Source organism: Rhipicephalus sanguineus, chromosome 3 (assembly GCF_013339695.2).
Source record: "Rhipicephalus sanguineus isolate Rsan-2018 chromosome 3, BIME_Rsan_1.4, whole genome shotgun sequence".
NCBI lineage: Eukaryota > Metazoa > Arthropoda > Arachnida > Ixodida > Ixodidae > Rhipicephalus > Rhipicephalus sanguineus.
In genome coordinates this window covers 200,757,090-200,769,357 of record NC_051178.1, presented here as the reverse complement: position 1 = coordinate 200,769,357, position 12,268 = coordinate 200,757,090, and the positions used below count along the sequence as shown (strand labels likewise).

Below are 12,268 nucleotides of genomic sequence, written 5' to 3'. Positions count from 1 at the left end.
TAATAAGTAATTTGAAAAAGTAAGAAAAATAATATGTAAGAACTGATCTGGTCGAAAAATATAAGCTTCATTACATACTTAGAGCTTAAATCTTATTCAATCTATACCATAAAATCTTGAACGAAGTGCATCTCTCCTGCCTGTGTACCTAAGAGTCAGTGAGTGTAGAGAGGGAGAGAGAGAGGCAACGGAAATTAAATTCAAAGGAGTTAAAACCTTGTGACTGTATCGTCCAATCACTGAACACCTAGAACGAACTCATTCATTATGGATCTTCTTCTCCGCGGTCAAAATATTCAGTTTTACTGCGATAGCAATTATATGGACAGTCTCGGCTGGTTCTTGCCGTCGCCGTCGCCGCCGTCATGCACCGTATATGTATAAGTATGTGTATATACATAAAAATCCCAAAGAAAAAATAATTCAGAAAAATGCTTGCGAAGCGCGGAATCGAACCAGCGACCTCTCGCTCCGCAGCGCGTGGCGCAAACCACTACGCCACAAAACGCAGATCCTTCAGGTAGCTAACGGCGAGCGTCATATACACAGCCTTAACCGCTGGCAGTACTCCGAGACGGCAGGCGCTTATAAGCATTTCTTCATTACCAGCGAGATGGCGCGAGGAGCGCAACTGGCGCATTTAAAAGTCGTCGGCCAGCTCGCTCGCTTCTTCTTATATTTCCGCAGGGAGAACCTTGCCCTTCCGCTGTCTGCTCGCGCGGTTATCACGTGGTGAGGGGAGGAGGGATGTTTCGAGCTTTCACCGTGATGTCCGCGCTCATGTTACGGAGCGTACGAAAGTCACTCGAGCTCAAGGGACGCCGCTAAACGAAAAAACAGAAGATGAGCGCGAGCTATCAAGTGTCACAGCTCGAAACTTGAAGCACGCTAGTTTCCTTCGCTGCTTCGGTCGCTTTTGCAACAGGAGCGCTGTTCAAACTGAGAGTATCTAATGGCGAGCCTGGCTTCGTATAGCATTACAGTTTCTTGCTATCCCATTCATTGCTTCGCCGCTGCGGCGAAACTGACTTTTTTTTTCTTCTTCTTCACAGTGAATAGAATATAACTGGTTAGAATTTTTTTCCGACGACATAAAATCAACTTTTCTCTCACTGCTTTTCTTTGAAGGCGATGCCTCCACAAATTCGAAATGTGACCATCAGCATTGGCGTCAACACGGGTGATACAAAAAATCATCACATGATCACGTCACCCTATGACGCCATCGTGACGTCACAGGTCGCCAGAATTTGTTCCGTCATGACATCACTATTACGTCACCTAACGTGACGTCACATCACGACATCATAGCATGATATGATCACTTGGTCAAAGGTGGGCCGATCCCGGAGGCACTGCAAAACTACGTGAGGTGCAGAAAGCTTCCAGTGCCTCCGATCCCGGAGGCAGTGCAATCCCACGTTGAGTACAGAAAGCTTTCGACTGAGAAGGAAAAGAAGATGGCTTTCGCCTTGGAGTCGTCTTACGCAAATGTATAAGGGACCATGTTTTCTTTAAATTTCTATAGTTAAAGCAAAATTTTCACTGACTTCTGTGGTCAAACGGCTAACGCAAGTGTTGCGCCATATAACTGTCTTCTCATCGTTGTTTTTCGTCGCCCAAGTGGGTCATTCCAACTGTATTCAAAAGGCTAGGAAGACGAAGAAGAATGTTCCCGGTAGCACGGTTGCAGCGTAGTACAGTCGTTAAACTGCTGCTGACTGCTGGCGTCATACTGCTTTCAGCGCGATGCAGTCACTTCTCGCCTTTCGATTACAGCGACGGCCTCTTCCTGGACACCCGAATTTTGATCGACACGCCGGGATGCAGAGTGCAACTACGAGAGCGGCATTCCTCCGAGCAATCAATGTCGACGCACAGCCACCAGGTATGCGTGGGCCGCGAGCCTCCCGTGCGCTTCGCCCTAGACCGCGTATTCTTGGACAGCGCCAGGCTGGACAACACGTACGGAATCCGATCGTTTCGCGAATTGTCCTGCTTCTACGCCCCACTGGACACTTTGGCATCAGATCGACGGCCGCGGCTGTTCGAAAACACGTGGCGCAAGATAACGACTAGAATAAGGCTCGATGCCGAGTACATTAAGCTTCGTTGCCTACACAATGTGACCCCCATCTACGAAGGCCTACACCTGGTAGCCAGAAGGCGCAACCGGTCAGCGGATGTGGAAACAGCCGCCGAGCCTGGAAAGAGGCACAGCGTTCTCGTGATCTCCGTGGGCGCCTCATCGCGGAGCGACTTCGAGCGAAACTTCAGGTACACGGCAAACTTCCTCAGACACTCACCGGACACGCGCGAACTGCGTGGCTACAGTGCCGTAGGTGCCGGTTCTTTCCCGAGCGCCGTGGCGCTGCTGGGCGGAATGACCGGCGGCGAGGCGTGGTCCCGTTCTTCCGGCAGTTATTACGACGACCTGCCCCTTCTCTGGAACGAGTACAAGAAGCGGCGCCACTGGACGCTCTACGTCGAGGAGACGCCATCCGAAGGTGCGTTTGTCGACCCCGTCGATCGGGGTTTCTTTCGCAAGCCCACCGACCACTACCCTTCGGCAATGGCCTCCCGGATGAGCGAACCCGACGAAACGGCCCGTTCTCCAGAGGCTGACGTGGGCATCTCCAACGAACAGCCTTCAGTGTGCTCGGGATACCGGCTGCGCAGTAAGGCACTGCTCGATTACGCCTCGGAGTTGATCAAAGCGGGCAATGTGCAGCCATTCTTCGCATTCATCAACCTGAAGGACTCCTCGCGGAATGGCACCAAGGCCCACGTCTTGGACAAGCCGATGAAGACGTTCCTCTCGAACCTCGAGAGGAGCAACGTGTCGTTCGAAACAACGCTCGTGCTGCTCAGTGATGTCGGAAAGAGTCACTGGGACACCAGGATCACTGGCGACGGCAGCGGCATGCCGTTCTGCTTCATCAAGCTGGCACCACTTTTAGTCAAAAGGTTTGTCAGCGTTTCGTAATTGTTACTTAAGTCACAAAACTGCATTTCGTGCCGTGTCACAGACACTCTTAGTATTATTCTAGAACGTTTCATCTAATCAACACTACAGTACAACTATGATGATAATAATTACCTTTAGTAGATCCATCTCTGAAACGGGGTGTCTACAGTAGCAGCGTAGCCTGTTTATCATAATAAGGTTTTAGTTATGATATATCGTCCTCGCTATTTCTTATGCTTTATTTATTTCTTTTTCATATAAGCCTTTGTTACCATAATGTAGTATTATCCACGTCTGTAAGGACTCCGGTTCTATCAATCTCGTACCTGTTTCTTTTTCACCTTGACTCCAAACGTTTCTTGCTTGTCTAAGCAATGACCAGGCAATACTTCCATCCGCTTTCAAACCCAGAGTCACCGAAAAGATGTGTGCTTTCCACTGGTCTTGCTGAGTGAATATCCTGTCGTTCCATTATAATATGCCGAGGGGTTTCGGGACGACAACTGCATCAGGTTCATGCCTGATTTTGTTGGCGAATATTTGTTCCGCTGTGTTTTTGTCCTGAGGCAGCTAGCATGCGCTTCAAATAGCAAAGCGCATCTCCCTGTACTATCACGCAATTATTGCCTTTTTATTTATTTCGCATTTGTAAATCTCTGCGGTATATTCTTGTTTTTAGCGTTCGCATTTAATTTGCTGCCTCTGTTACTCCCGCTTTCTCTTTTACAACTCCTGGCTTCTTATTTACACTAGAGAATGTCGACAAATCGAGATTCTCCAGCGCTGATCCTCGACAAAGGTGCTCATTGCGCTCCACAGACGCTCCACAAACGAACCTTTAGAAGCGTGGTTCAGTAGAGGGCCGACGCTGTGTTCGCCACAATAGAGTGCAGAGAATGCTTTGAGTCGAGGATTGTTTGACAATACGGTTGTTAGGCTTTCATAGAAGAAGAGCGAAAACAGCAGCACGAAACGACACACGCGCGCGAGCGCTTAGCAACGACTTGCAAAACGTTGTCTAAATGGCCCTTATATTCAGATTTCATTAGACAGGCACATTTCGTTGCTAGGGCATGGCCACAAAGTTTTTCAAAAGCGGGAGGGGGAGGAGGGAGTCAAGGGGGAGGGGGTTGTTAACCTCTGTTTATGTATGGTCGTGCGTGTGTTTGCATGTGTTCATGTATACCCATGCAAAGCTGAAAATTTCGGGGGGGGGGGGGGGGAGAGGCTGATTAACACCCCCCCCCCCTTGACTACACTAGTGCTTCGTTGCGTAGTTGCTATATAAAGTTACTTCGCAGACTGATCCAACAATATATATATATACTTTTTTGTTTCATGTATACCATCAGGCTTTTGCTTGATTGATTTGTTTGTGTAGTTTAATGTCCCAAAGCGACTCGTGCTTTCGAATACGCCGTAGTGGAAGGCTCCGGATAACTTCAACCACCTGTGGTTCTTCAACGTGCACTGATATCGCACAGTGCACGGGCCTCTAGCATTTCGCCTCCGTGGCCTAGATGAAACCTGCGTCTTTGAGATCAGACGATGACCGCCGTAACCACTGAGCCACCGCGGCGGCTACCATCGGGTTTTCAATCACACAATATGCATCAAAAGAAACGTTTCTAAGTTCTGTAGATTCAACTGTGAAAATCGAATGCTGCGATTAAATACGCAAAATAATTTGCAAAAAGCAAAGCTTACTGACGAATGGAATGCATATTCACAATGTTACGCCGATGAGATAACGGAATCATAAAATTTTGAGTGTTTTAGCTCATAAAGGCGCGTTGTATGCATGATAAGTGCTTTCTGCCTTTTGTAAACAATCTTTGCAGTAGTGCCACATATATATCCCTGTACATCCCACTCTGCCGGGCTCGTGGCTTCAAACTTCAGTTATATGTTATCCGAAATACTGAAATTAAAGGATTAAACTGTCAATATTTCTACATCGCAGCCGGCGCAACAAATCAATCCGGGGGAAGTCATTAGCGAATTGTCTTTTGCCAACGACGGGATCAATGGTCATGGGTAGCAAGCATGAAACGGCACTGTAGACTAATACACGTAAGTGTTGTTTTTCTTAGTGGCGATGGCGTTTGGAGATGGTTGAGTAAAAATGACTAAATTTGCTGCAAACCAGTCTATTGCCTTGCAAGTGTATTTGCACGAAGCCGAAAACTACCGAGTATTGCTACTCTATCGTCTGTAATCACTTTTTTTATAGATCTCAGACGGCCTCGACAGCTTGCCTAACAGAGCAAACACTTCGCAGGTATCCTTCGGCAGCCTCAAGTTTGGCCATAAACGAGCATCGCCTCACCACGCCCTACGACGTGCACGCCACGCTCGAAGCCTTAGCCATGCTGCCTGGCGAATTGAGCCTGAAGTTCACGCGCCGTGGCCGCAGCCTCCTCGCCCCAATCCCGGCTAACAGAACCTGCATCGACGCTTCTGTGCCCAAGGAGTACTGCGCATGCGCTGGTACATCACACACGAACTTTCCGCAAGTCAGCCCCGAGACGCTGTCGCTTGCTCGACGAGCTCTGGAATACGTCAACAATGCCACCAGTTCCCTGTCGCGACTGAAGAACCAGTGCGCGACTTTCGTACTTTGGAGAGTCGAGCACGTTGATGTGAGTCCAGTGAACTCCGGCGCTTCCACGCCTAGTACCACACTGCTGATGATTGTGTCGACTGTTCCCCGAGCCATTTTCTCTATCCGAGCTCGCACGGTCACTGCCAGCACTGAGGCCGAAGCTGGCAGAAGAAGCAGCACTAATCAAGGATATCATGAATCGGAGATAACGGACGTCGATAGGATTGACCGGTACGCGGATAAAGACTCCAAGTGTGTTCAACTTGTCAATCGCAAACTACGCAGATACTGCTACTGTAAGGATATAGCTCTTCAATCGACAACGTGAAGTAAGGGAGAGATGATACAAATACTGAAAGTATGCTACTGCAAGGATATAGCTCTTCAATCGACAACGTGAAGTAAGGGAGAGATGATACAAATACTGAAAGTAACTTCAAATGCTGTTAACTGTTTTTTAACCTTAAACAAGAGGTAGCTCTCCAGAGGAGCTGTTTGTGCCTTATTTTGCGGTTGAGTTTTTTTTTTTACTTTACACACTGTACCTATATAACGCAAGCGCTGTGAGCGCATGCGGATGACTTCGTTCGTTCGTTTCGAGTGTTCTGAAGAAATGAACAGAGCAAATCTGCAAGTCCAAATAAAGAGCTCTAATGTAGCCCATTACTGTTGGCAGGTTTATATAACGGTTGCCTGAATACTATGCCAGCGTCTGTGACGCTATTGGGGCACCAAATTTGCGTTGACTACGTTTCACCTTTACGCGTCACGCATTTTGATGTATACAACCCGTATAAGAGCTACGGAGGCTTGCAGGCCGGGATTTGCATCCATGAATGTGTGCGATAGTATTGTTCGAGAATTCTTTTTATAATGGCGAAACAATCGCGCAGCGAACACGCGCTTCTCTCAAGACCCTTTACGATACTTTAGTAACAATTTCTCACGAATCTAAGTTATCTCATCATCATTTCGTGCTGCGCGCAGCTCTTCCTACGAGTCCAATCGGCCTCGCTGATTGCTACGCGAGCTACACCACCGCGGCAGCATGTAATGTGATGAGCAAAGATACTCGGTGATATATTTCGGCACATATTCCTCGTAACAGAATGTGGTGCCAGAATAAACGAAGAAATGAGAGCAAGACGCAAGGTAAGGTGATGACTACAAAATCTGCAGGCACGTTGAGATCTCGGCTATCCCAAGACAGGATCAATTATGGCTACGAGTATGGCCGATGGCGATGACGGTGATAGTGTGAGCCTAAGGTCACACAGGGACAAGGACTTTCAGAGTAGCAGAGAGCAAGCAACTCCCAATACCTACTGCATTACCCGCGGAGGTTTAAAATAAACAGCGAAAATTACGTCATGAAGCCTGCCTTTGAAAACTAATTCCACATAGACGCAGCCCTTTAGCTGTTTCTATTTTTCTTCAAAAATACGTCGGCCCAACAATTTGACACAGAGCTTGGCAGAAGCCCCATGCACTTCATTCACGGCACATTTTAGCCGTTACGCAGTTGTTCAAGTCTCTCTTTAGTATTTTTTTCATCCCACCGTATGTTGATTCCCACCCAATAATTGTGTGCGATTACCGATTGTGTCACTCTATACAAAATACATTTATCATCTCCCCAGAAATACCCTTCTGCGGGCAGCCGACGTTACCCTTAAACTTAATTTTTTTTAACACGAAACTTTTATATGCCGGGGTCCCTCAAGTACTTCCGTTACGGATATGACGTTGATAAAATGGACGCCAACGGGTGAGAAAGAAACAAACCAAGAAAAAGATCCGCCGCTGGGAATTGAACCCACGACCTTGCGGCCGCGACGGTAAGCGCCTGACGCTCAACCGACTAAGCTACCTTGGCAGATGCTGGATATTTCACGAACGCGCCCTATATCTTTCACACATTCTCTCTCGCACGCTGCTCTCTGCTCGCGGTGTAGGTAGGCGGGGCGGGGCGGGGCAGTGCCGCCCTCTGTGAGAGGTGAAAAGAAGTAATGCGTCACAATCGACACTTACGGGCGCTTGGTTAAAGGTCATGGTTAAAGCGTCTCGATACCAGCGAGGGACACTGACCGCGCTGGCGTCGCCGAGGCACCCTAGACGCAGTTACGTTCTTTGCCTTTCGCTTCGTGTTAGTGTGCGCCGGCTCATCGGCGTAGTGCAGCTTCCACACGCACCAACGGGATTTCTCCGCCGCCGACTGCTTCGATTGCGAGAGAGAGAGAGAGAAAACATCTTTATTATGAGATCACCGACTAACAAAACTGCTGCAATATGCGTTGCAGAAAGGACACGTTTTCGACGGGCGGATATCGTGCCTTGGAGGAGCGAGACAGAGGCCAGAGGGACGCACGCGTTTGCGGCTCAAGCTGCGAACCTCTGCCTCCCGTGTTGCTGAAACGCAGTGTGGTAGTGTATGCATGAGAACAGGCGTCGGTTACCCATTGCTAGAAAGCGCACACCATGCCGTTTCTCTCCTTAATTGACGACGTTTTGAAGAAGTGCATATCGGGTACCAGTGTTGATTATGAGCTTGTTGATGTCATCTTTACGCGGTATTCACGATTCGCTGTGTCCAGATATATGTTCACAAGTTCAGCTACCACAACGGTTTAATCATGATCATGGGCGTTAGTCACCGCGATGGAGACATGCCACTAGGCGTAAACATGGGTGCATCCACGTCAAACGGTGCTATAGCTGCCAAACACCAATAGACATTGTAGAAGCTCTCATATATCACTACACAATAAGCACTACTTCTGTGAAGACACGTTTCACTTTCGTGTTATGCCGATTCCTATGACGGAGGGATCAGCCATGTCTTTTTTTTTTAATATGTGTCGAGCTAATGCGGTAATGAAAGACACCGAAAGTCCCCGTGAATAAATCACGTGTTCAGTCGACGTCTTCGGGCTCCCATTTTCCTCCTTGACTCAACAGTTCTGACTTCCCACTCGATGCTCCCAGTGATCAGCTCTCTTTACAAAACGTCGCACAGATTATTTTCATCGTCATTCAATCCCATTCGAAGAGAGATTTCTTTCACCCGATATGTGAGATGTTTACCTTATAGCAATTTAACTTATTTCCGGCATCGAATCTCAGCTTTTCATTATTACCTTATGTGAGGTTCAACGCTTTGTGCTATTTGTGAAAAACAGCCCACCTCTGTTTCAATTACTGCGCAAATATTGGGATGTAGTCAGGGCGCCTTTGATTTACAAGAGAAAAGCGGTGAGTGGAAATCGAGAATGTGAGACTACAAAGGAAATAATTGGAAGACACCGTGCTGACATTTCCTGTTTCGACAAACACTATTGTATGGTGCTGTCTCCCGGGGCGCTTTTCGAAAAAGCAAATCAGAAGGACGGGCACTATTTGTTCGCGTTTCTTCATTTTCTTCTCTCTCTCTCCCTGCCCCTCTTCATTTGAAGTTTACGCTGGCCACTGCTCCGCTCTGACATTTTACATGGAGAGATAAAATATCCTTGGAACACGGGTTGTCGCTGGAGCCAAAGTTTAGACAGGCGGTCTTGACTTCTTGAAGGCTACAACTGCAGTTAGTGCTGCGAATTTGGCGCTACCATAAACTTTTGTCGGCCGTTCGGGGACGGCTACCACGTGTCCCAGAGGAGCGGTTCCAGAGGAGAGGCAATATAACGTTAATAAATCGACGTTTTCTGACTCGTTCATAGTCGTCTAAAAGTATGACGAAAACAATTGGTGTAGTCATAATAACGTAAATACAAAGCTTTCGCATCGGAAAGTCGTAATAAGATGTATTTGCAATAAAATAGTGTAAATCACTCTCAACGGTCGACTCCTGATAGGGCGTGGTGCGATGACTGTATTAAAAAGACTCACAGGGTCCCTTATGCATTTGCCTAAGATAACTCGAAGGCAAAAGCCATTTTCTTCTTCTTTACCTTAAAATATTCAATCATGTTAAGCGCGGTAAAAAAATTGCAATAACCAGCCAAGGGGGCTAAAAGAATGATGGGAAAGAGCTCTCTTTCTCGTCTTCCTGGACACATTCGCCGATTTTTCCTACTGTTTACCAAGCTGTACTACCGGTGTCAAATGAAACATGAACAGCGGAGCGCGTTGCCCAAGCATTAGGAACTGTATAGTGCGCGCCGTCCTGTCATCACCATTGACAGGCCCGCACACCCGATTAGGCAACACTGGGTGATCGAAAGCATGAATGTGGCTCACGAGTGGCAAACCGCATGAGCGTATCTCTAATCATATGGGTACGAACTGTACCACGCGCACCACTGCTGGCGCTTCATTCGGAGCCTATGTGCTTTAACGTGCATCCAACTCGCCCACTCTATGCTAGCTGTCCGCAATAACCCGCTGGTCGATGATGTTATCAATTTTATTTTGTCGGCAAACATTTTGTGTACGCAGGTCCTCATGACTACGAGCAGTGTGAATTTTCGTTAAACTCAAGTCTGTTTACACAACGCTAACTTTTATTGATCGCACTTCGCTTCTAAAGCAGCGTAAGCTCTCTTTAATTCGATTGGCGGGACGTTCGCGCTTTCACGTAAGCTATTTCAACGTCATCCAGCCCAGTGAGTGACGCTACGAACTCGGGAGCATGGTCCTGACCGCGATGGCTGCGGGTATATAGAAGATACGTTAAATGCTAACGTTTCTTAACCTCCTGTAATGCTAGCAACCATCTAAATAACTAGCATTAGAAGAAAATACAGCTAGTAGTCGAGGAACGCCGTGCGACGCGAGCGAACTATAACGAAAATGCTGTTGTTCTAGCCAGAGCCTAGTAGACGACAATAGCCGAATCCCCGCCTTTGTGTCACCGGAGCGCCATTCGCAGCACCGCCATCGGTGGCGAACGAGGCGAATAGTTATGGGCCATTCCCTAAGGCTGACGTCACTCTCGTCGTCTCTTCACGGCAGGCGCCTGGTATTGACATGCGCTCCGGGCCAAAACTCATCGAGTAGTCTGTCTGGCAGTCAGCAGACCGCTTTCAGCTACTGAAGATTACCAACCCGGTTGTGCGTTACCCAATGGGACCTTCACAAAGTATTGTCATGTCAAACATCATGAAGTGCGAGGTCTGTCCTGTCCAAGCAGTAAACAGTAAAGGTCAGGCAAAGTTCTCGAAGTAATCACCGTGCGATTCGAGTTAGGTGAAAACGAGAAAACTTGTACTCGCAGAGCGGAACGTCTTAATGATACCTCACTGAAGTAATACTGATTGATTGATTGATTGATTGATTGATTGATTGATTGATTGATTGATTGATTGATTGATTGATTGATTGATTGATTGATTGATTGATTGATTGATTGATTGATTGATTGATTGATTGATTGCTTTTGGAATACAGGCTTCTTCACAAGCAACCATTCAACACTTGCTTCTTTGGTTGCACTTATAGAAAAAAAGTGAAATTAGAGCCCTTCTTGATCATAGCATAGCGAACTTCTCTAATAATATCGGCGCAAAAATGCGGGAAATACAAAATATCAGGAAAAAATCATACCCTGAGCCAAGAATTTCGGGATGCCGAAACAAGAGCACACATATCCGTTGCGTAAGCCTTTCGTAATGACCAAAAGTAGTGATGTATTGGAGATGCTAAAAAACTACACTAGTCAAACTATTAACGAACCTTATGCCGAAGATGGAAAATCAATTGTCCCGCAACCATCAATTTTCTGGCTTAACACAATCACTAGAAGAAAAAGATGGTTGATCCCTCCGTTATAGGAATCGGAATAACACGAAAGTAAAGCGAGCCCTTACAGAAGTAACAATGTTTACTGTACATTGACATAAGAGAATTTGCACAATATGTATTGATGTCTGGCAACTATAGCACCGTTTAACGTGGATGCACTCACTGTAATGATTGGTGGTACATATCCATCCCGACGACTAACGTCCATGTTAAATGATTACACAAAACCTTGTGGTAGCTGTAGTAGTTAACGGTGAACGCGTAATCAGAGAACGAGGTGTGATAGCCAGAAGAGCGTCGCATATTGGACGCAGAACTTGGTCGCCATCACGCGGCATGTTAAAACGTGATTGAACACCGCGGCCGGACTAGAGGGAAACGCAAAGCGCGTCGTGCCGCACCCCGGCCGCGATTTTAAATGCGAATGCATTTCTTAGTCGGGCTATGTCAGGCGTCCGGCGTTGTCCGCGGCGCCCTCTCCCATAGCAACAGTTGCGGGCGCGCGCGCTTATCCTCGCCCCTAGCAACCGGAGCATGTGGTGCGAGAGAGTGTAGGAGAGGGTAGGTGTAGTGCTTCGCCGCTCCTTCTCTCGCCGTTCGCTCTCTCTCCTCCCTGCGCCCCACTCTCCCGTCCGCTCGCGCCTCACTCTCGACCGTTCGCTGGCTGGGCGCCTCTCAAGAACATCCGGAAATGTGTGGTCGAGACGCCGCTGTGAAACGCCAACGCCGAGCCGAGAACGCTGGCGCCCCACTCTCCCGTCCGCTCGCGCCTCACTCTCGACTGTTCGCTGGCTGGGCGCCTCTCAAGGCGATGGCAGAAGTCGGTGAAGGCGAATATCTGACGGCAACGGTACCCTCTCTCGGCGTAAGAAATGCATTCGCATTTCCTCACGATTCCCTTCGGGGAGGTGGGGGCATTTTTCTCGGGGCGAGCGTGTGAGCGGGGAACGCAATGTAAC

The 12,268-nt window shown here is 47.9% G+C and overlaps 1 protein-coding gene across 1 annotated transcript; it reads left to right on the top strand.

Annotated features, from left to right (window-relative positions):
- Positions 1 to 1,867: 1,867 nt before the first annotated feature.
- Positions 1,868 to 6,234, top strand: LOC119386251 (uncharacterized). Its single transcript, XM_049414274.1, has 2 exons — positions 1,868 to 2,967; positions 5,202 to 6,234. The coding sequence occupies exons 1-2, from the start codon at positions 1,868 to 1,870 to the stop codon at positions 5,899 to 5,901; spliced, it is 1,800 nt and encodes a 599-aa protein (XP_049270231.1). The 3' UTR covers positions 5,902 to 6,234.
- The last annotated feature ends 6,034 nt before the right edge of the window (positions 6,235 to 12,268 follow it).

Bases quoted from the DNA above. Each gene is read 5' to 3' on its own strand.
- LOC119386251 (XM_049414274.1), top strand. From the start codon at position 1,868: ATGTCGACGCACAGCCACCAGGTATGCGTGGGCCGCGAGCCTCCCGTG. The intron at 2,968-5,201 runs GTTTGTCAGCGT...CTTTTTTTATAG, and splicing joins GCACCACTTTTAGTCAAAAG to ATCTCAGACGGCCTCGACAG.